This window comes from Balearica regulorum, chromosome 28 (assembly GCF_011004875.1).
Source record: "Balearica regulorum gibbericeps isolate bBalReg1 chromosome 28, bBalReg1.pri, whole genome shotgun sequence".
NCBI lineage: Eukaryota > Metazoa > Chordata > Aves > Gruiformes > Gruidae > Balearica > Balearica regulorum.
Window position 1 is genome coordinate 466,463 of NC_046211.1, and position 22,333 is coordinate 488,795.

At 43.8% G+C, this 22,333-nt stretch overlaps 1 protein-coding gene across 8 annotated transcripts in view; it reads right to left on the reverse strand.

Annotated features, from left to right (window-relative positions):
• Positions 1 to 22,333, reverse strand: part of POGZ (pogo transposable element derived with ZNF domain) — a 37,392-nt gene that overhangs the window by 5,498 nt on the left and 9,561 nt on the right. For 3 of the 8 annotated variants that reach the window (XM_075737361.1, XM_075737359.1, XM_075737360.1), the window contains 12 exons: positions 20,376 to 20,500; positions 8,664 to 8,839; positions 7,650 to 7,758; positions 6,517 to 6,810; positions 5,533 to 5,739; positions 4,959 to 5,068; positions 4,237 to 4,571; positions 3,400 to 3,554; positions 2,788 to 2,888; positions 1,741 to 1,887; positions 661 to 795; positions 3 to 175 (listed from right to left, as the gene is read on the reverse strand). In XM_075737361.1, coding sequence (XP_075593476.1) covers positions 3 to 175; positions 661 to 795; positions 1,741 to 1,887; positions 2,788 to 2,888; positions 3,400 to 3,554; positions 4,237 to 4,571; positions 4,959 to 5,068; positions 5,533 to 5,739; positions 6,517 to 6,810; positions 7,650 to 7,758; positions 8,664 to 8,839; positions 20,376 to 20,499 — 2,066 coding nt within the window. In that variant the 5' untranslated portion in view covers position 20,500. Of the gene's footprint in view, positions 1 to 2; positions 176 to 660; positions 796 to 1,740; positions 1,888 to 2,787; positions 2,889 to 3,399; positions 3,555 to 4,236; positions 4,572 to 4,958; positions 5,069 to 5,532; positions 5,740 to 6,516; positions 6,811 to 7,649; positions 7,759 to 8,663; positions 8,840 to 13,116; positions 13,252 to 18,369; positions 18,529 to 20,375; positions 20,501 to 22,333 lie in introns of those variants that run through there. The other 5 variants (XM_075737364.1, XM_075737363.1, XM_075737367.1 and 2 more) reach the window with 4 other exon arrangements.

The following is a 22,333-nucleotide window of genomic DNA, read 5'->3' on the forward strand; positions in this document are numbered from 1 at the left end:
ACATTTTTTTGACTGCTCTCTTCTGGACGTTCCTCTGGACAGGTGGGTACAGGAAGATGGGCTGGGGATCAGTAGAAGACGACAGCGGAGTAGTTTCCTGTCCAGCGCCCTGCGACATGTCATTTGACGATATTGGTACTGTCCGTGGCTGTCCTCTAGACGCCCTGATTGTAACCTGCAGAAAACAGATACACCCGTACCTCCTAAACACAAGGGCAGGAGTCACCTATCCAAAGTCAGACTCCTCTGTCGGAGCAGTCTTTCAGACTCTTAGCAGAGAAGAAAGAGGCGCTCCTAGGACACGATTCCTCCCACCCAGGGCAGCAGTAGCCTAAAAGAGGACACATGACTTGAGCCCCAGAAGTGCCTGTCTGTCCCAGATGACTACAGCGGGCATCCAGGCACCAGAGTTAGGAGAGTTTAACTGCCGGCGCATTGCTTTCAGCTCTGCTCTTACTCATTGTTTCTATGAGGTATCCGATTAACTAAGCACACACAGCACAGACAGAATACAAAGTGGTTTTCTGTCCCCGCAAGTGTGGTTTAAGTGATGCAGATGATGCAAACATCAGTTTTGCAGCACTTCATAAATACACACCGATACAGATGCTACAGGTGTTTCCTGAGGAAACAGGTCTGCTGTTAACTTTGATTTCTTACCTTGGTTCCGGGTTTCAATCCTTCTAATTGTTTGGGCTTTCGGAAAGTTTTGTGGTGTTGCAGCTTGTGTTCAATTTTATCCTTGGCAAACAGGAACTGGAGTCTACACTTGTTGCAATGATAAACACTCTTCTTCTAAAGCAAATACAAATAGAATATATTTCATTTTAGAGAAACAGAAGTCACAACACAGCTGGGTTTTTTGTTTAAAAAAAAAAAAAAGGAAAAGAAAAAGCAAAAAAAAACCAACCCACCTTTGAAACCAAAGGCAGCCCCATTTTTCTTTAGCATCTGGAAATCCCTCCCCACCAAGCCCCATATCTTGGGTGTTCTGGTTTAAAATTTGTTTTGATTTCTTAATGAAAATCATCAGGCTCTGCAGAGACCCCAGACCTGGAAGTGCCACAGAACAAGTCCTACCTGACTTGTTTCGGCCAAAGTAAGGCATGCCAGCGGGGCAGCGCGTGGGGCAACAGGCCCTCAGAAGCTGCCTTGCCTCTGCCTCTTACGGGAGCCAGCGAAGGATTCAGGGCAGATCAGTTCAGGCACTTGGTAAGAGCGCTACATTTCTATATTCTGAAAGTACACTTCAGCTACACCCACATAAAATATGTTGTCAATATAGCCAACATATATGGAAACAGAACACTGAGCTACAAAAATTACATTCATTTGTGCGTATACAGTATTATTTACTTATTTATTACCTGGAGATAAAAAAAATTTTAAACCCAAATGAACATAGAGCCCACTGCTGGTTAATCATCACATGAAGCAAACAGTCCAGCAAAACATGCTTTTTTCTGCTAAGTAACAACAATCTGCGCTGCTCCCAAAGGAGCAATGCCTCATCTCTTCAGCACAATCCCTACGAAAGGTCTGGAATGACAGCATGCAAATTGTGTTTGTTATGGAGAGAATACAGCACCTACCAAAAACCCTCTTTCAACCAAGTTTTCTTTCTTTCCTTCCGCTTTTATTCCAAGCAAACGCTCAACTAATCACATGCTCGCTATCCACTGAATCTCTGGGGAGAGAGAACCCCTTTAAACAAGAGGAGGTATGGCCTGGACATAGTACCTGATGCCTCATGAAGTGCTGTTGGAACGCATTGCCGTTCTTAAAGACTTTGAGGCAGTACGGACAGAGCAGGTGCCGCGTGTCTTCGTGGATCATTCGGAAATGGCTATCCACTTCAGAATAGAGCGATGAACGATACTGACAGACCTACGGGAGTGGACAGAAGCAGTTAACAGTGAAGTAACACAGGAATCTGTCTCACATCCACCACTGCAACATGGAGATCTTAACAGCAATGCCCAGATCCCCAAAGATACTTATCCACGGAGTTTAGGAACCAGGTCCTAAAGAACCTGTTGGCTTATTCCAACTGTAAGATACCAAATCAAACAGTGTATGTTCAGAGTAGCTTGGAGAAACAGACTTGAACTACTTGTATAAAAAGAAAGTAGTGACAATTGAAGCTCCAGATTCAAGAAAAAAAGAAAAAAACCCACAAACAAAAAAAAGGAGACAGTCAATACAAAGCAGTTGGAATAGATTAAAGAGCAGTTTCTTCAGGGTCTATGTAAAATGCAGAATTTGGAACATAATCTGTTTTAAGGAAAGATATATTAGAAGTTTCTTCTGTTTTTTTTCTTTTTGGAGGGACAGTGTTAGGACCTCTGGGTGAAGACAGCACGCTCAGAATTGATGCAAGCACAAATCTCATGGCAACAGGGTGTCAAGAAAAAGGTATCACACAAACAACATAATCTCATCTGCTCCAGAGTGACAACTTCTCTTTATGGCACAGCAATTTGCCTGCAGGCTCTGGCAGGAAAAGAAAAATTGGGCCCTGAACACCACTGGGACTAAACAAACGTCTGTCAAGCTGATGCAGTGTCAGAGTGCTGGGAAGTGGTGCAAACCTTCAGCTGCTTGAGCTGCCCTAATGGCCACTGAACTTAGAGAAGTCCGTGCCTGGAAAAAACACGACAGACTCCACAGCCCTGTTTCATGGCCCAAGCCTGTTTTGGGCCCTACACACTTTGCTGAAAAACACCGATTTCCTCTTACTCTCCAGCATGCATTTATGGAGTCCAGCCCCTAAACCACTCTCAATACCTGACAAACATAGGGCATCTCCCCAGGCTTGTGAGTGTCCTTCATGTGCTGTAGGAACATCGGCTCACTCTCGAACGCCCACTCGCAAATCTTGCACTTTGCTGCAAAAGAAAGGAAAAGCAGGTAACAGCTAGGGGACAACAAAACTCTGTTAAAATGTACTAAGAAACTTGCACCCGGTAGCGTTAACAACTTGAAACAAAAGAAAAACCAACCAACCCAAAACCTAGCTCCCAACTCTTTGAATTGGGTAGACAACAGAATACATTCCGAGAGGTTTCCAAAAGGCAGCAGAAATTCTCTTAAACAAAACAGTGGGTACCACAAGCAGGAAGATGTCCTAACAAGGAAACTGCCAGTGATTTTAAATCAGATGTCAACCTACTGGTAAAAATTCAAGTCCACCATGACATTATTATTGAACTCAACCTTTAAAATACTCCCGACTAAGTCTGGAGAAATGCAGTTTAGATGGATTTTTCTGCTGGCCTAAAAAAACAGCGCACCAAGGGCCAAGGCAGAACAGACACTCCTTCCTCAACAGATCTGCATTGAGCACAAGACAGAAATCCTCTTAAACCTAACCAAAGAACAGCAGCAAAATCTACTCACTTGTTGACTCATAGGGACTGTGGACATTCTCTAAGTGACACTGTAGCTGAAACGGAGTGGAGAACTGCCTGTAGCAATGCTGACAGATGGTGTGGACATCTACCTCTCCATTCTGCTGATCCAGTTCAACATGGTGCTTCATGTGATTCATAAACCTGACGGAGGTGAAGGGAGAACATGTGAACAGAAACCCCAATATTTTTCACCTGTAACCCAGCAAGCATCATGAATGCTACACCGGGAGGTTTTTTTAGCAGCATTAAGGTGTTTCCTTCTCTCTCTTCCCATCAAAAGCAAGCAAAGTCTCTTCTACCCAGCAACCTCCTGCTCCGCAAGGCTAGGGGAAGCGAGATAACAGATGTTGCAGAACAGAGGCTGCACTACTTGCTTCTGAGCACCTCTGACACCAACCAGGCATTCTGCTGCTGATGACAAACACTTCAACTTAGCACAGCAGAACAACATAGCAGCTGGCTCAGACAAATATACTATTTCATAAAAATATTTTCTCCCTCTGTTGAAAAAGCACTGAATAAAGATGCGAGGCATAATTATTTCCTATTATCTAGTAAGACTAGGGATGAACAAATGAGACTTCTCTGCTGAAGAATATAAATGCAATTATCCTAACCGCGCCATCTTCTCCCAACTTTTGCCCTGAGCTACGTGACAATGAGCAAATCTCTCCCTTTCGTGCTTCAGTTCTGGTCTTTAGCTACAATATGGGAGAGCTGCAGGGCCTGACAGACTGATGTTTACAACTTGTTTTTCCTTCTGCAGATCAGAGGCATTCAGAAGACCATACACTGTTTTTGTGGCTCATCGCCTTCATCTTACCGTATGTTGTTCTTTAGCCTCTTGGTGCAGTGTGGACACCTGAAGGAAGTTGGAACCTTGGGGAAGTTCAGTAGCTGGCTCACTTTGCCACCATCTCTGCCATAGTAGAAATCATCTACTAACATAATGAGCTTACTTTGGGATGAGTCAACTACATTTTCACTTGGCTCTGGAGCTTTAGCAGGTGGGGATAGTGCAGGGATAGGGGTAGAAGAGGGTGGTGAAGCAACAGCTGCAGTTTTTTCTGGAGATGGAGGCTTTGCAGACTGAATATTTGGTTCAGATTCTAGAGATTTTCTTTTCTTGAGGAATTCAACCATTTCAGGGCAGCAGTACTAGAAGGAAAAAAACCCACAACCCACACACACATTACAATGTATCTAGGAAGAACTATTTATACTATTAAACAAAGACTAACCAGCACTAAGAAAAGACAGAGGAACTCTAGTAAAGAGTAATGCAGATCCAATATCCAATTTCCTGGTTTGACTATTTACTGCTAAGTAAGATCAGAAAATAAATGCATCTCCTGGCACCAACAGGACATAAAATTGAGGACCTGCCTACTTCCAAGCAAGCGATGTCACGGAATGTCTTCCCTTTCTCCTCATCATATTCCTCCTTCTCACCCAAGTCCCTAATCTAGGGAGAAGGGCTACTCTTTGCATTCCACAATGGTGAGCAATTATCCATTAACTGCTCATCTCAGAATGGTTACTTACACACATATGTCCTCTTAAAGCTTCGGTGACTCGAAACTGAGCGTCACACCTTGGGCAGACCTTCCTGCCACCATCTTGCAAATCAAACGTGGGAATAGGAGATGAACTGACTGTAACAGGAAAACCACAAAAAGATTAGAATCCTTGCACTTCATCTTAAGTCTAGGCAATCTTTTTGGCACGCTGAAACACTTTCAAGAGCTTTACTTTAACTACTAACTAGACTGAAAGAGGCAATGCCTTAATAAGGTGCTTTCTTTGGGGGAAGAGAAGCAAAGAGTGTATCCTTTTGCCTCCTTGTGTGGAGTATTCCAGGTGTGTGTATTTCTGAGCTGGCAGCACGCCCACCAATAACTCTGAATGCACAATAACGTATGCAAGCAAATCTCCATAAACAAAATAGTCACTGGATAAAAACATACAGATAAAGAAATTAATAGCAAAGCTTTTCAAGCGTTTGTCCCTGTTATGACATCTCAGTGGTTACAGGTTAGCTTTTTTTTTTACTCCAGAAAATAGACTTGTGGATTCTCAGCCGAATCCATCAAGCTAGGAGAGCTGCCACAGACCATACCTTTTAATGATGACGACGATGACGACGACTCCGAAACACTAGATCTCTGGGAACCGTGCACAGGGCTGCTGTTGGAAACCACCAGCGGGCCAGGGCTCTGCCCTAATGAAGGAATGGTGTTCAGGGTGTTCACTAGCTTAGCCACCTCGTTGCTGTTCTCCCCAGTCACTCCAGGTCTCTTCACAGTCACAAAGCTCGCAATACTCACTGCCAAGGGAACGGGTAGTGCGAGAATGCTCGTGAAGAATCAGTAAGATCTGACCCGCTGGGTGAATCCCACCCCATCTAGCATGCCTTGTCTCTTGCTCTTCTACCTTAAGTCTTCACCAAAGATGACTTAAGCCATCAAATATCCTGTCCAGTAACGCAAAGGCTGGCAAGACTGGGAAAGTAATTTCCCTAACCTTCCAGACCACACTCCCAGGTATGAGCCAAGATACTGATGGTCACAAAAATTATTTGTATTTCTTTTCTAAAGGCAGCTGTGTATTTCTGGCCACTTAAAGCTAAAAATAACCTGACTACTTGCTGTGTGAAGGATTTTTTTTTTCTCCTTTTTAAGCTGTTTGTCACTCTTCTTGAGCAACCATTTCACTCATGAATTCAGCCAACATTGGTGGGGGGGAAGGCAACATGGTTAGTTTCTGCTTGTGTTCATCATCTATTTAACTTCACCTTTCAAAAAAGTACAAGTGATTAACAAAGTATTTTTCACTTTTGGGGACTTCTAATTGATGGTCTCAGAACATTCTACAAAACAAAATTTAACTAGTTCTCAAACCAAACTGGACACGATGGCAAGATTATCCTCACTTTCCAGGTTGGGAAGAGAGATGAAGCGTTGAGTCAGTGACAGAGGCAAAAATAGAACCCAGGAGTTCTGACTCAACTTCTGCCTTTTAGCCGGTACACCGTATGTCTGATGATCAATTATAGACAGTGTTATACACTTGAGTCCCCTTGCTTTTCCATGGCAAGTCTTACCTAATTTGGGGTTAGTAGCTTGACTGGACTGCCCTGGCTGCTGCACAGTTAACTGTCCAAGTGTTGGTGGCTGCGTTGCAGTAGGAGTTGTGGAGGTGCTGGGAGTGGACTTACTTTGCTGTTGTGCCTGGGACTGTGGTACAGTGCTCCTGATGGTGAGCGTGGCCGGAATGACCGTAGTGAAAGTGTTGGTGGTGGGTCGGACCGGCATGGGTGTACCTGGTCTCACCTGGGCCATTTGAGAGAACACCTGAGGAACGCCAACTGTTGGTTTAACAAACTGCGTACCTGGGGCTTCAAAAAAAACAAACAAACAAACAAGGTAGATCAAGTAATCGAACTCCATTCCTCGTGCAGTAATACCTGAGTGCAACCTATTTTCCAACACCGCCAAGCTCCCAAAATTCCCAGTAATTTCAGCGGAAGTTTTAAATAGTTCAGTTCCCAAGCAGACTAAAACTGAACACAAACGCAGAGCAAAGATTGCATTTCAGCTTTTTTTAGGTGGAGTTTTCCAAAAGGCCCAAGCAGCTTACAAGCATAAATCCTGCTGACTTTCATGGGGCTGACAGTCCTAATCACTAGGCCTAATGGAAACTCAGGGAAGGCATCTCACGGCAGGACAAGGGTGATCCTACAGTTGCAAATTAGTTTGCGATATGAGGTTTTGGAGCGTTCTTAGTCTTTCTTATTGGGTAGCAGAAGTCGTCCTCAGGCTGTGGCTGGGCTTCCAGGCAGTCAGAAAGCACTGGCATGGCACAGGGAGATTTTGGAAGGAAGGAAGCAGGGTGGTCATGGGCTGGGATCTTAGAATTCAGTCAGCTGAGGAGGCTTTTTGAAGAGGCTGGACTACGTGGAGCTCTGAGAGGCAGATCGTCCTTCCAGCTGGAAGTCCCCTACTCTGCAAAGTTGTTTGTTACTACGACCGACGGGCCTACACTCCACTGTAAAACAACTAGCAGAACTGGAGCCACAAACACAGACAAATCTCACCTGCTACATAACTAAAAGAATCCCCTTCTTTAGAGCTACTAGAGATGCAGGTGAAACACAGATTTCAAATATATTTCTTTTTAATCCATGGCACTCTAAAAAGGAACACGACAGTGGCTTTGGCTTGTTTCAGTCCTTACCTGGGACAAGGGTGATGGGCCTAACTGTCTGACCTTGCTGAACATTCAGAACGATTCCAACTTGGTTCATTGTATTTTGTACAGGCCGCACATTCCTCACGGGAAATCCCTGCAGTCAAACAGCACCGTTACCATTAACATACTGAGTATATTTCAAGCACTTTCAGTGTGAGCTTTCTACCCTAAAAAGACAAATAAACAAGCTAAACCCCCCCCCAGCACTACCATCAACAGATCAACTGAACTACAAGGCCATACTGTTCTCAGCCAGCACCTAACCCAACAGTAAAGCCCCCTCCTTATACTCTACAACACGCTGATATACAGCCTCCACTCTCAATGTCTCCTTCCTGAAGCACCTACAGAAATCTTCTCCCCAGTCTTAAACAATTTAGAAAGCTCTGGAAGCAGAGGTAGGTTCCTGAGATGGAAAAAGCTGCAACATTCAAAGACAGTTTTTAATTTTTTGTTTTTTTTTTAAATAAAAGCAGAAGCTCCAGTAAACATGGGCACTCATTTTGTAGGAGTGCTTCCCCAGGCAAATGCTTAAAGAAAAGCCAGAGGACATTTAAAAATTACCTGCACATTTCCCAAGAAAATGAACCAAAGGAGTTAAGTATTCAGCAAGGTCAGATTCACGCAGAAGGGACAGAGCCTACAGCAGGGAGGCAGGCCCTACTGGTAAGGCTACAAGCGAGAGCCAGCGTGAAGCCCCGTCAGACCTCTGCTGGCTCCGCAGGCCCTGCTGAGGTGTGGAACGGGGCCAATTTTCCCACGTGAGATCCAACTGAAAAATTACTAGGAACACACGGCATTTCCACACAAAGCTATTTCTACATCTACATCAATTAAAACACAAAAGCCCAACAGATTTTCAGCTCAAGCGTAACATCCACTGAAGTGCACACGAAAAACTGAAACAGGCATCCGATTCTTTCTTGACAGAGAAGAGTCTTCCATGGAAGAGTGCACCAGATCTTCTGTCTCGGCCACCCCGGCTGGAAGGACACTCACCTGGGTCGTTATGAAGATGGGCTGGCTGGTCACTGGAGAATTCGTGACATGATTGGCATTCTGCATGATCTGTACAGGTCGTAATACTGGCTGAGTCACCATTGTGCCCAGACCCGAGGTCGGGTTCTGGGTAAGGATTAGTGGCTGTCCACTTTGCTGAACAAGAGGATTGCCAGCTGGAAGAAAAACAGAAACATAGCAAAAGTCACATTTGTCAGGTAAAAAGGCTGCTGCTTCTCACACACACTCAGCTGGCAATTTTAGCCTTCAGAATTTGAATGAGTTTTCCAGAGCCTGCTTTAAAAGTAAACTTGTGAACCTATCCAACCCTTTTATGTATTGTTTTAATATTCCTATTTAGGCTAGGATTTTTCAAGCTGCCTAGGAACTAGGTGTTCAGTCTCTGTGGTTGCTCAAGGCTAAGGGATTTGATTATTCTGGCTCCTGTGTGCCCTTCAAACACAGCCACAGCAGCTAAAGAAAGTATTTCTTCTAGTTTCATTAATCAAGTAAAAATTCACCTGCTAGCAGATACTGGGAAAACTCATGCTGAACCACTACAACCCCTGGCACAGGAGGCGTACCAGAGGGAGAGCTACACTGAAGGTTTCTGAACAGCATTGACAATCACAGGCCATTGGGGACACCAGAGTCTGCTGAGGGCTTCGACGAGGGCTTCAACTCGCTAGGACCAGGAGGTCACAAGAATTCTGAAGTAACCTGAAGCTACAAGATAGAAAGAGGACTATAGGACTGAGTCTTCACATAGTGGCAGACAAGCTTCAACTTTAACAAAAGAAGGAAAAAAAAAAAGATAGAAAACATCTGGATCACATTGAAGTCATGATGTGCACGCAGCCTGTGTCATAAGAATATCTTATAATGGTTCAAAGTGCTTATTCTCTTGATTCAAGAGTGAAACATTCTGCTTGAAACAAAGTTAAGATGGGGAAGAGACAGCAGTTTTATCTGCTAAACTCAACATCCTTAATATCACACAGCACATGAAATATTTCACACAAGTTCTTTGGTCTGACAGCGTGTTCACATAATTACAACCAACCAGGTTACCGCAGCTTCACAAGATACCACATGTCAGCCAAGACCCACTGTCTGTACAGGTGCTCCTCTGGAAGTAAAACCACTCACTGTGTTTTGATTTAGTATTTGCTCGTTTGACAATAACTTGTGCTTTATGCTAAGGAGGGGCAACTTGATTCCTTGCAACTGTGCTGATGTACCTGTCAGGGAGCTCTCACACTGGCATGACCCACCATCACACCCAGAGGGACTTCCCTGCTGGATTTTCACTGTACAGATCTACTACAGACTTGCTGCTTACAGACACAGCTGCATAGTAACTCTGCCGTGAGGTTTGGTCCTCCAGTGAGCATCATCTCATGACCGCCAATGTCCCAATGCCACTGCTAGAGTTACCTAATGCTTTCCATTACCTGCAGATGAAAAGGGATCCCATTGCTTTGTGAACCGCTAACTGTGCAAATCAAGGTTTCTATGACAGAGGGCTGCCTCAATGTTTTAGGTTTTTTTTTTTGGTGGTAGGCTGCAACAAGTAGAATTGGTCAGTCATTAAAGAAAAGCAAATTTTGCTTCTTCTGGTGCCTTTTTTTCCTTCTAACATTTTCCTCTGCGCAGCCACCCAAGGGCTATCTGTGATCCCCAACTACCCCTAGGAAAATCCACAGGGGTAGGGAACATCAATCAGCTTCTGGCATCTTGGCTTGCACCAGCACAGCAGCCGCTTCCCAGCCGTTGGCTGTGTCCTTCGGTCAAGATCCCATTTGTCCCACATGTGCTCTCAGCTCCACAAGCTCTCACTTGCCAACCAGGGCAGGCTTGCAATATTTGCACTGAATGAGGAAACACGAAGCCAGGAATATTGCCCAGTTGCTTCTGGCAACTTGGGGGCCAATGTCACACCAAAACAAAGATCAGAAGAGTCTCCCATCTACTGCCAATGTTTGCTGGCACCCGAGATGGGGAAGGAATTAAAAGGAACAGAAGAAAGGATGAGGGAGGAGGCTGTGAAGAAAGGTGCTAGTGAAAGGTGAGATGAAACGGTCTATAACCGCCAAGGTACCGGTTCAGGGAACACAGAACAAATCTTTGCTACTGACAAACACTAACAATGCTCAGCAGAACGCTGCTGACGTCGTTCCCCTTCAGCGGCCAGTCTGCTGGAGGACAGAGACAATTCTCTGTTCCCACACACCACGTCAGCTCAAGCTCGCACGGTGCACCCGGCTAAGAAGTAACCACAAAGGTCAGCTACTGTAATCTTCATACACCCTCTCACAACACAGGCTTTAACTCACGGGCAGACGTTGTCTTTTCCACAGAAATCCACCTCACTTTGTGCACAGCCTGGACGATGGTCAGGGAACAAACCAAAGCTATGCAGGAATGAGGAGATGTCTGCACACACCTTCCTCTTGTACTGTAAGGGATGGAAATACGATGGGAGCAAGGGACCATGGAAGAGAGGGGTGTTTTGGTACCTAAGGTTATTGACTATCATCTGGAAAAAAATTAATCTTATCCTATTAAGCAGTTCAGCAAAAAAAAATTAAAAAAAGATTAGTTTTTCCTCTGGTGATTGCTACATCTTCATCTCCTAAATGCCTATTATAGGTGGCATGTGGCCAGGTCTAAAGACAGCGAGGAGCTGCCAAGAGCAAGTGATCTGCACACATAAAATGCATTACTTTTTCCAAATATCATGAGGAGGGAAAACATTTAAAAAAATAAATAAATCAGGCCACAAATATTTCCAACTCAGCTCCAGGAAATAAGCAGGATACTTATTTAGGCTTCAGCTCCTTCTTCCTCTATACCATTCTCCCTCACAAAGTTTACCTCACTCGTGTATTTGTGTTCATGCACTACTCAATCCCACGTTACTACAATCCGTGTCTTGAGGACAAAGGGCTCCTGGATGGGCAGAGGAAGGTGCGATGCAGGAAGCCCACAGGAACCTTCCCACCGTAGATTTGCAGCACAGTATGACACAAGACTGACAGATTCTCCAGGTTTGGATTCTCCAAACTGCTGATGTCAGAGGAAAGGGTTGCCGTACCCAAATAGCAAGTGTTTCCCACGTAACTGTGTAAATCCAGGAAAAGAACTGCTGCATGCCAAAATGTTCTGACCCACAGCCAGAACAGCTTCTTCTAATGGGAGACGCTTTACACTGACAGTCTGGCTGCTGCCTGGCTGGCAGCCCTCAGGGTACAGAATCCAAATGTTTTCATGAAGATTCTGCTCGGCAGACACAGTCGGGTGATGGAAGGCACCATCAGAAGGTTCAGATCCAAGCCACACAGCTGCCTGCCCACACCGCATCTTGCTTCACTTTTTCAAGCACCTTAGTGGGGGAGACTGCTGGACAGAGACACCAGCTCCCACTTCCAGAACATGAAAAAAAAAAACCACCTCAAAAACCCCCCAAAATGCATCAATCAGCAAGCGTAACCTCAAACCAAGGCAGAGGATGGAGATGCTGAGATGTCATGAAGGCTACCAGCCTATCTTTGACCATTTGCTTCTTCAGGATAAAAAAAAAGAATGAGCACGAAGCCACCTCTGTCAGCTTTGTGCATGCTACCTCCAGTCCCAAGTGAAAAAGAGGGGATGTTTCCAGCTTTTGCTGTTTTATAAAGCAAGGTCTCTGAAGAGGGACAGGATAAAAAAAAAAAAAAAAGGAAGGAGTGAATGAAAACTAGAGACAAATAGCCTGGATTTACAGTCTTTAAAAAAATTCAGAGAGGTAATCTCTTCACAATATGAAGGTGATTATCAAAGAAGAGACAGAGAAGTTGAGAAAAAAAGACACCCAACAACAAAAAAAAACTTTGGATAGTTCTACCAGATTCTAAACATTTACATCCCACCTTGTATCTGATGAGGGCCCAAATCCAGAGCATTGGCAGATCATTTTCTCCTCAGTGTCTTGAGGATTTTACTTGGCTAAGAAGGAGCAGACCATCACCCCCAAATCTTTCAAGGAATGCAGACCCTGCCAAACACTGGAAGTCTGCGACTGCAAGTGAGAGGTCTTACATTGCCACTGGAACTTCCATGAGGAATCCTGAAGACTGGAGCTATGACGACCTCATGGTTAGCACAGAGGCCACTGTGCAACCTCAAGTGGAGTGTGACAGGGTCCCAACTCCTTCTGGCACTCCTTGGGAGTTTACAAATAATCTGGGAAGACTTGTACTAGTTTAACAAACAAAAGATGACTTTGGGTTTAAGTCCATTTTAAAGCAGAGACCAGCTGACAGAGATCTTCTGGTCAAATCAGGCCAAGGATTTTGACTCTTTTCTCTCAATGTGGACTTGGCAGGTCCCTGGCACGTTGCGCTCTCCTGAAATGCTATCATTATGAGACAAAACAATAGCAGAAGCATATATAAATACTCTAATTCCTTACCAGAAACTGCAGGTTCTTTTCAATGTGCCCAGGATAGACACAGTTGTATGCCCAATTATTATTTTTTTTTCCAGGCTTTGGTAGACTTTCATTAGTGAGAATGACAAGCCTTCTGGAGTAGCATGTCCAAGAGTGTGCAGGACTTCTCTGAGATTGTTCCCAAGGTGGTGTGTAAGGTTTCCACAGGTCCTGGAGCACTTTGAACTCACCGGCCAAGACAGATGTGCATTGATTCACTACTTCATCTAGGGAGAATGAGGAGACCATGGCAGAAATCAGGTGCTGGGAAAGAACACATTATGTTCTTCTCTCTTCTTCTCCTGCCTCTCAATTGTATGATTTTCCAAGTACCTTGCTGGAAACAGCTTAATTGGCTTCTTGGAGGAGGGTGATTTAGACCTAATGCCAGTTGATGAAGCAAGCCTCCCGAACAGCCCGTTCAGTGCAATGATCCTTGTGAATCCTAGGCCTCTTCCTACGCTTCTTGAACTCCTCCTTGACTCCCAGTACGCTACCAGGAAGGCAGAATGTAGACATGTAGAAGAGGAGTTTCTTTATTCTCTCTCAACTAAGCACAGCAGAAACACTCTCCTCTAAAGGAGAGGCCACTCTTATCAGATGTGCCCTGCCTGATCACAGGAGAGGTTGGACTGACAAAGCCTCTTTGAGCTGACAGTCCAGAAACCCCCATATGGACGATCTGCACTTTACAACAGCATAAACTTCCAAGAGAAGAACGCTAGTGCTGAGCCCATCAACAAATTGCTTTGCACTGCAAACAACCCAGGTGCCAAGATAGGGACGCCAAAGGCAGAGCACGCCATGCCATTGCCAAGGAGGCCATTGGTGCCCAGGCTCCCACTGCTGACGTGATCTGCATCAAAACCAGCGATAAACAGTTAGGACTGGTGTCAGCATGTCATGATTTAGAGGTTACCATACACGCAGACTTTGAATTCAACACTTGGACATCAATAAAGGTCCTCTCAGGCTTACGAAGGTGAGACTAATAACCTGGGATGACTCAATTCCTTGATGACTTTGTTTTCTGATGAATGGCACTCGACGGCCAGCACTAATAGCTGAGGGGGTGAACAGAAGCATCATAGGGACCGCGTAGGGACATTAAGGCTTTAGTGGCAGGTGATTTGGGCATCAAATGGAGTCAGCTCACCAGGGCTCTCCCCGAGAAGTAAGGGATTACTGGGGCCTGGGGACAGACACTCGTGGGTATCTGAGGAGCCTTCCATCATTCTTAGATGCAACTTGAGATGGCTCCTGTGTGCTCCCAATCCATTTCCAGAAGTATGGCAGGTCAAGCACTGCTCCAAGACGTATCCTTCAAGACACGGGAAGCACAGGGAGCAAAGCTAAGAGAAGCTTTTGTCGTGCCACCACTCCCTGGATGACAGGCTAGCTGAGCTTGGTGTAAACAAACATATCATTTTTGTCAACAAGTGTCAGAGAAAAAAAAGTTACACTAAATATTACATACGGTTTAGGGGAGAGAGGGATGCCAGGACAGCACGCAGAGTAAGCATGCACTGCAAGTGTCTGTCAGGCTGATGCAGGCAGTAATTTAAACTGGACTACGTTTTCTCACTCCCATCCTAACCTGACTTAACCACATACTGTTATGCATTTGCTGCGTATTAAATATAAGTGCAGTATTTTCTTCTATAGTTTCTATATTTTCAGGACAAAGAGCACTTCGCAATTCTTGTGGTGAGAAGAATTACAGCAGTTCTTGGTGGTGGAACTATTAAAAAGGAGTCAAGCTGTCAGGCTGATGTGCTGCATGGCACCCATCTCATTTTCTTGTCAACAACAACAGTGCTCTTACGGACTCTGCGGAAACAGACAGACGTACACACTATACCAGCCAGCTATGCACATACATGCAATATAAGAAAGAACTGGTTTGAGTGGGATACAGGTGTGGCTAAAAGCAATCAAAGGAAATTAAGGAAAGAAAAAAATTAGGCCGAGCGTCACTTCAAATATATTTAGCTTACAGTAATTTTTCCTTTTATATCCCAGTAATTTGAGACATTTTAAAACTGATCTGCAGGGAAAAATTTGGATCCAGCAAAAAGATGGAAGAGGATAAGCTAAAAGGTATTTCCATCTTTAGTTTGGAAATCTTGGTTCTTGATTTTTGGACATGGGGTCATTTCTGTCCAGAGTCTCTCTGCTCATTCAAAGGAGAGGTGATGGTTTGTGTACATTGGTGTTAACAAGTACAATATACCTCACAAGAAATTTAAGCACGTGTTTGTTAACGTATGATCTTGAAAGTTAGACATTTACCAACATGGATGCTGTTATTTAACAAAAGGATAAGTTTTAGGTCTCCAGATTTGCTCACAAGTGAATTACATCCTAGAGGGAAAAAACCAAACCAAAATCCAACAAAACCTTACACTGGGAGAACGGATAGATTTAGTGGGTCTTTTTCAGCCCTGGCTTGTAAGTCTTTTTAATTAATGTAAAACAAAATGCAAGACGACAGCCATGAGCGTAAAAAACAGATTGCTGAAAGCTGGGATGACTCCAGACATGGCTCATTTCAGGAGCGTTCCACACAGTCACAACTTAAACTGGGATGTGACCCTCAGTTACTGGGCCAGCAGAGACTGCAGGGACTGAAGAGGTGACAGATGTCCCTGTGGCACTTTGCCACTCAAAATCCTCGCTGGTGTCAAGCCAAAAAGGATTCCCCTGCAAGTCAAAGTCATGTCACACGAGCTGGTAGCGACTCGACGAATACGATACTCGGGAAGGAAAAGGCCATGCTGTAGGCTGAAGAATTTTGTTTGCATTGGTCCTGAAGTTAATGGGCCGAGCTATCCTCTGCTGCATCAATGCAATCAAGAGGAGAATTTACTTCACCATAAAACCTGACGTGCTCCAGACATATGCAAAACCAAGCGTGCTTCCATGTTTTTTTTCACCTAACAGCATCCACCCAAAGCATTTAAAAGCCTACCGCTCGGTGACGGAGAAAGGCCACGTGACCGCAACAAGGAGCACACAGCACTACCACTGGCATGTTCCTCACGCCCAGACAGAGTTTAATTCATTCCAGCAGACCAAAAACCAGAAATATCACCCACATCCCCAAGCTTACCCTGAACCACACAGCCCTAAGCCTGATGTTGAATACTTTGATGTTGAACGCTTCCTTTGACAATGCTAACAGAACTGACCAAGCTGCCAAGTCATAAATTCGGCCTATTTGGAAAGTAACTGTGCCTTGCGGCTTAAAGGGCATTTCCCTCCCTCCTCTCTTCCACAGCAGACCACACACCCCTGAGACTTCCAGATTTTTTCAGCAGTCTAAGAACAGTTTTCCAATCAAACAGTACTTCAGAAATTCTACAAGCCCTCCTTAACACGCAGACCTGCATGGTGGGGCAGAAGGAGATGCCAACATGCAATACTGCAGCATGAGAAGGCGGCAAATCCAGCGCGGCTCCTGCAGCGATACAAGATGCCAACGGTACATCCGGTGGGGCAATTCCTGCACGAGCAGGCAGCCCAGCAAACTGCACTCACTGCTCAAGTCACTCCCACAGTGGTAATTTATAATTAGATGACATACTACAAGAGATACACAAAAGGAGAAGGACTATGGAAAGTGATAGATGAAGTTACAGCGAGTAACATGCCTACCTGACTTCGGTTTTTACCTATGGAGTAAAATCCAAAGGTATTAGTTCCCCAATAGCTACCCATAATTCTGTTTGCGAACCAGAATAAAAGCAGCAGCGCGTACAAGACAACACTCATAGGTAGCTATGCCTATGATTTCATTCCTCTAGTACAGATTAGAGTGATTAATGTCTACAAACATAATACCGGCTTTTCAGGGAAAGGGTGTTCCAAAGGCTGCAAGGAACTAAGCCATTAGGAAAACAGTTCCGTGTATCTCTGAACTGTACCACAGACACTAAGAAAAAATAAATCTATTTCTAGCTAGCCTACAGCAGCAGTATGCAGCAATCTTCCCAAATCTCTAACGCTCTCGACGCTCAGAGAATGCCGAGCATGATCAGACTATGCAGCAAGGGACTGAGAAAGGAAGCAAAGGAATTGTGATGGTTTTGTCTTTTCCAACCTTCCTCGCTACATTTTCAAGTCAGATGATGGAGCTCTGGATTAGTTTGCAGAGCTACCACGGCTCTTATTTTTGAGACAAACGAACGAACAATAAAGGAACAAAGGAGAAAGTTTCTCAGACAGTTGCAATTCTGCACAATCCCTTCAAATTTAAGATGTGACAAAGGCCTCTCCAAATTAGATTCCTGTGAAATCCCACCAGTTTTAATGGGATCTGGGAATCATCTGGAGAGCAGATCCTATGGGAGCATATTTGTATACTCATCTGACAAGTTCAAATAATTTACTGATAAATATATCGCTATTAGCAGATTATTTTTTTAGTAGCCACACTTTTTTTTTAAACCATTAATCTAATTATAGTACAGTGGTATCACCAAGCCTTTATTAATTTCTTGTAATTGATTTAGAACATCTGTCTCAAATTACTTTTATTAGTAAAGCTATGAAATATTCATCACAAGTGTATTACGTAGTGATATCTAATACATTTGGAGCTCAAGATAGTTTTAAGACTCTCAAAGACATCAGTTTCAAATAACATATAGAATCTTCCTCATTACTTGTGTGTCTGATCAAATTTTATTAAAAACAATACAATGACTTTAGGTAAGTTCAACAACGTATTTTTACAGCTCCTTAATCCCAAAGAATCATAAACCCACCTTATATTTCAGTATATTAAGTTACACAGAAAGATTGCTTAAGCTATCTCTGAAAGGAAGCACAACCACCGTTTAACAGCAAACATCACCCACCCCCACCCCGAATTATTCCCCTTGGAATTTGGCCAACACATCAATTTAACATACCTACTCCTGCAAAATGCATCGTGGTGCACAAGAGTGACCCTGAGTAGTCAGGACCTTCATTTTGTATCTTACCTGGAGGGTAATACTACCAATGGTAATTTCCACTAATGTGCAAGGACACTGGATTCACTCTCGGATCGAAGAAAACCAGCTGCTACTCCCTGTAGTCCCTGCAAGTCTTAGCACAACTCCCAAACACTGCCCTGACACCTCCCTGCTCAGCCTGCAAAATCTCTCGTGCTCACAGCACAGGACACCGACTGCAAGCGAGCCCTCTGTGCCCCAAACCGTTCTAAATACTGAAGGGATTTCTGCTTACCATTGTTGTTCACAAATATTGTCACTAGCGTCATCTTAGCACTGTCACTATTCTGAGCCCCACTGCTACTGACTGACGTGGCTGCAGAGAGATTAGCACCTATGGATGCATGGGCAACAGCTGGCAGAGGGGCAGAAACAGGCTGCAGACTCACTGAAACTGCTAGAAAGGAATGGCATGATTGTATTTAGAAAAGATAGAGAAAGCACAATTTGTTTGTAGAGACACCACGCTAGCATGCTGCTTGGCTGTACTGCCATGCTACCACACTACGTCACACGTTTAGCTTCATACAATAGTCCACACTCTCATCCAGCTTCTCTAGCTCTGTATTTGCTACTGAACAGTGCAAGCAAGGGAAATTCAACTTACTCAAGACTATGCTTAGTTTCATGTCCATTCCAACTCGCCTATGGTTGAATGTCTTTCTCTCCTTCCAAACACCCTCCTGCCTTGACATCTCTAAACACTGCTCAAAGTAAGCTCCTTCTAAATCCTCCCCGGCAGGAAGGCCAGAGGAAGTAGGGGAGAGCAAGCAGCAGTAGAAGCATACCCTTCCCTAAGCAGGGACCCCCTCATTCTACTCACCTCCAGCTAGCAACAAGCCTTCCAGAGCCCCGAGTGTACTTCCACAAACAGCCTGTGTTAGCCACGAGTTGTGTGGAACAGCTGCTGCCAAGGAGTTAGCAGCTCTGACTACCAAGAACGCTCCCACAGCACTTCACACGAGGATCAGAGTTTAGGATCGCAGCAGCCAGAAACGTGAGACGTGTTGAATCACCATCGTTAGTTATCCCTGGCCTACAACAAGACACAGGCCCATCTCTATTCCAGATGTTAAGCTGATGTTTTGCTTGATCTTGACCAAGGAAAAGGTAATTGAAACAGCCGAACAAAAGCCTGACTTAAACATGCCAGTCTACTGCACACACACACACAGAACTGGGGTAAAAATTCTTTTTTTCCCCCACGCACTGGACTCAAGTGTGTGGCAAGAACCAAAGGGACAGTGAATAAAAGTTCTTATTATAGTCATGTTTCACTTACTCCCAAATTGTGAAACGCTGATCACCAAGGTCTAAACTGTATAAGACAGGTATATGCACAATGTCCCAACTCACTCTGGTGATACCAATAGAAATCAACAATCAGAAAGTACCTTCCTTGTATCTTTACTTAGTTAGGGTTCCATTACCAATGGAATGATTATACAGCATCTGAAAAAACCATAAAGCCTCCCATCTGGCAATTATTGCTTTTTACGAGTCTAAATTTCTCATTATTTGAGACAACTAGGGGATAACAACAGACTGACCTGCACATTAAATGCAAACTCTGAACAAAGTTAAGCACCTTTCCATTTAATTTGCAGAAAACAGGCAACAAAAACAAACCAACTGAAATTGATTATATCAAATCATGGGTTAAATAAGTAATAATAAACTAGTTTTAATCTCACTCATTTGACTATGGAAGTTAAGTCACAGGGACCACAATTCACCAAGCTAATACCTGACTTCCTCATTTCAAAAGTGATCAAGAGTTACTCACCACTGAATGCTGATACATACTCAAGCCCTTTGTACGAGAAAAAGCATCAGCTATGTAAATTTTCAATTCTCTGCTTTTAGGTAACCACTACCTTGGCTATGGAACATGAAGAACTTCGCCAAACTTTTCCTCTAATTTTTGAAACAGGCCACCCTTTCCAACACCTGCAAAAACCTTACTTCTCTTGCACAGAGAAAGAGCTGTTCCTGCCTCCTGAACTACTCATTCACAGGACACCTAACCTTGTGTACCACCACCATTGTGGCAGCTCTACCCTGCACCCAAAAGGTCCGTTCACAACTAGAGAAATTGAAATTCGTTACATGACTCATTAGCAAGCTTTTTAGCTATCAAATAAGACTACTTACTGGCTAGGATGTAACCAATCACTAACGTTTCCCTTTAAATTTTAACACTGATAATGGGAATAATTCTAGACTAAAATAGTTAATTACCCGTAGCAGTTTTATCAACTGAATTATAATCCTCAACAACAGAATCTTCAATCACATCGCTGATTTTCTGCCATGGCTCCAGCTCCTCCTCCTCACATTCCATAAAAAGGTCTGTGTCCGCCATCCTGCAAAGGGAAAAGAAGATAAACCTTTATTGGAAAACTGTTTTGTTGGGCAGCAAAAGTCTCATTATAAGAAAAATCCTAATGCCAGAAATACGAACAGTGTTTTTATTTCCCAGTATTCCCAAGGAAAAAAAAAAAAAAAGAGTATTTTCAGGTTCTTATTTATTTCTCTGGTTATAGAGCTGACTCCACATCCTACTTTAATAGGTTGTGTTTCCTTTTCAGATAAGTCTGTGGAGTTGGTGCTGAAAACCCTGGGTTTTGACTTAAAATTGCAGTGTGTTTGCCTCTCCTGCATAAGAAAGCCAATCTAACAGCTCTGAAATAAGTAGTCACTGCCCCAAAACTCCAGCACTTTTAAATAAATGAATAACTGTGACTAAAAGAAGGAAGAATCATGTTTTTTGTCCTGTTCATGGTTTTGAATATTCTAGGATTACTGCCAACACACATGACAGAGATTGATTATCCAAGCTCAAATGAGTAAAAAAAAATATAAATAAATGCGTGCACAAATGCGCGAACAGTCCTCAGCTAACCTCAGCCAGCCCCTCCAGTCAAACCTGTGTGTACCCAAACCCCTGCACGCTCCCACAGCCCCAGCTCCTCATCTTGCTCGTAGCAGGGATATGACAGGCAATTATGAACTAGTTCAAAGAAAAAAAAGTAAAGGAATTTTCTGCAATTAGATCCACAGTTATGGTCTTTCAGCTCAAACGAATGTTCTCTTCATCTCTGGACTAAAGTACCCAATTTACCTTTTCCGCACAACTCGTATAACCATTACCATATTTATTTAGAGGAAAGACACAACAGACAGTTCCAGCCCGTTTCATCTCTCCTCACAAATAAGTCTCTCTCGTTCTTGCCACCAGTCTCAAAAACTTCTCTTTCGACTACATCTTTGTGAGACACAGGGAAGCAGAAACAAAGGCAATTACATAAGCAGAGGGTGTATCACTGCTAATACCACCACATTATAACGTTATGATTCGCAATGTTACTTTTTGCTCCACTATTTACATATCTTCTCACTTTGTTTGCTTTCCTGAGCACCACTGCACACAGAACACAAGCTTTTATGGATCTGCCCACAGTGAAAGTCAAGTACGTTCTCCTGGGACTGCATTCAATCTAGACCTCAATGATGTATATAAATCTGTAGGTGTTTAGAGTTCAATTAAACATTCAGACCAGCCAGAATTAAACCCAAGAGGATTCACAATGACCAACAGATCTCTCTACAGGAGATCTGTTCTCAGCCAGTGGGAGAGTTGCCCCCAAAGGTCTCCAAAAAGCTGATGAGGGGGACTCACCACACGCATTGCCAACCACACTTTGACAACTGACGAGCCATTCAGCTGAGCTGCTGAAAGGAGTTTCTCCCAGACCTAGCTTTGCATTGTTTCAGGATTTGGCCATTTCTAAACTTCACTTGAAGCTCAAGTGCATTTTTAAAGGAAGTAAGGATTACTATAGGAAACAAGACAGCACAAAACCTGAATTTCCTAATTTCCCACCTGAGTTATAGTAAAAAAGAATCAATTATTTCCCTCTACTATCAACCACCAGAAAGGATGGTGAGCAGAACAAGTGGCAGTTCTGTACTCTAAGTCAATGGGAATCAAGCTGTCTAGGAGGGATTTTGCTCTTCTTGATTACATTTTGGTGGGAAAAGAGACCATTACGATTGCATTTTGTCATCTCTACTACCATTTGATGGCCGTAAAAATCTAGTGAGAAATCTTCTGAGACAAACTGGCCAAAAGAAACCACTTCTAATAGGGGACAAACAAGAAAATAATCCAACTCATGCGCAGGCAATTTGCATTT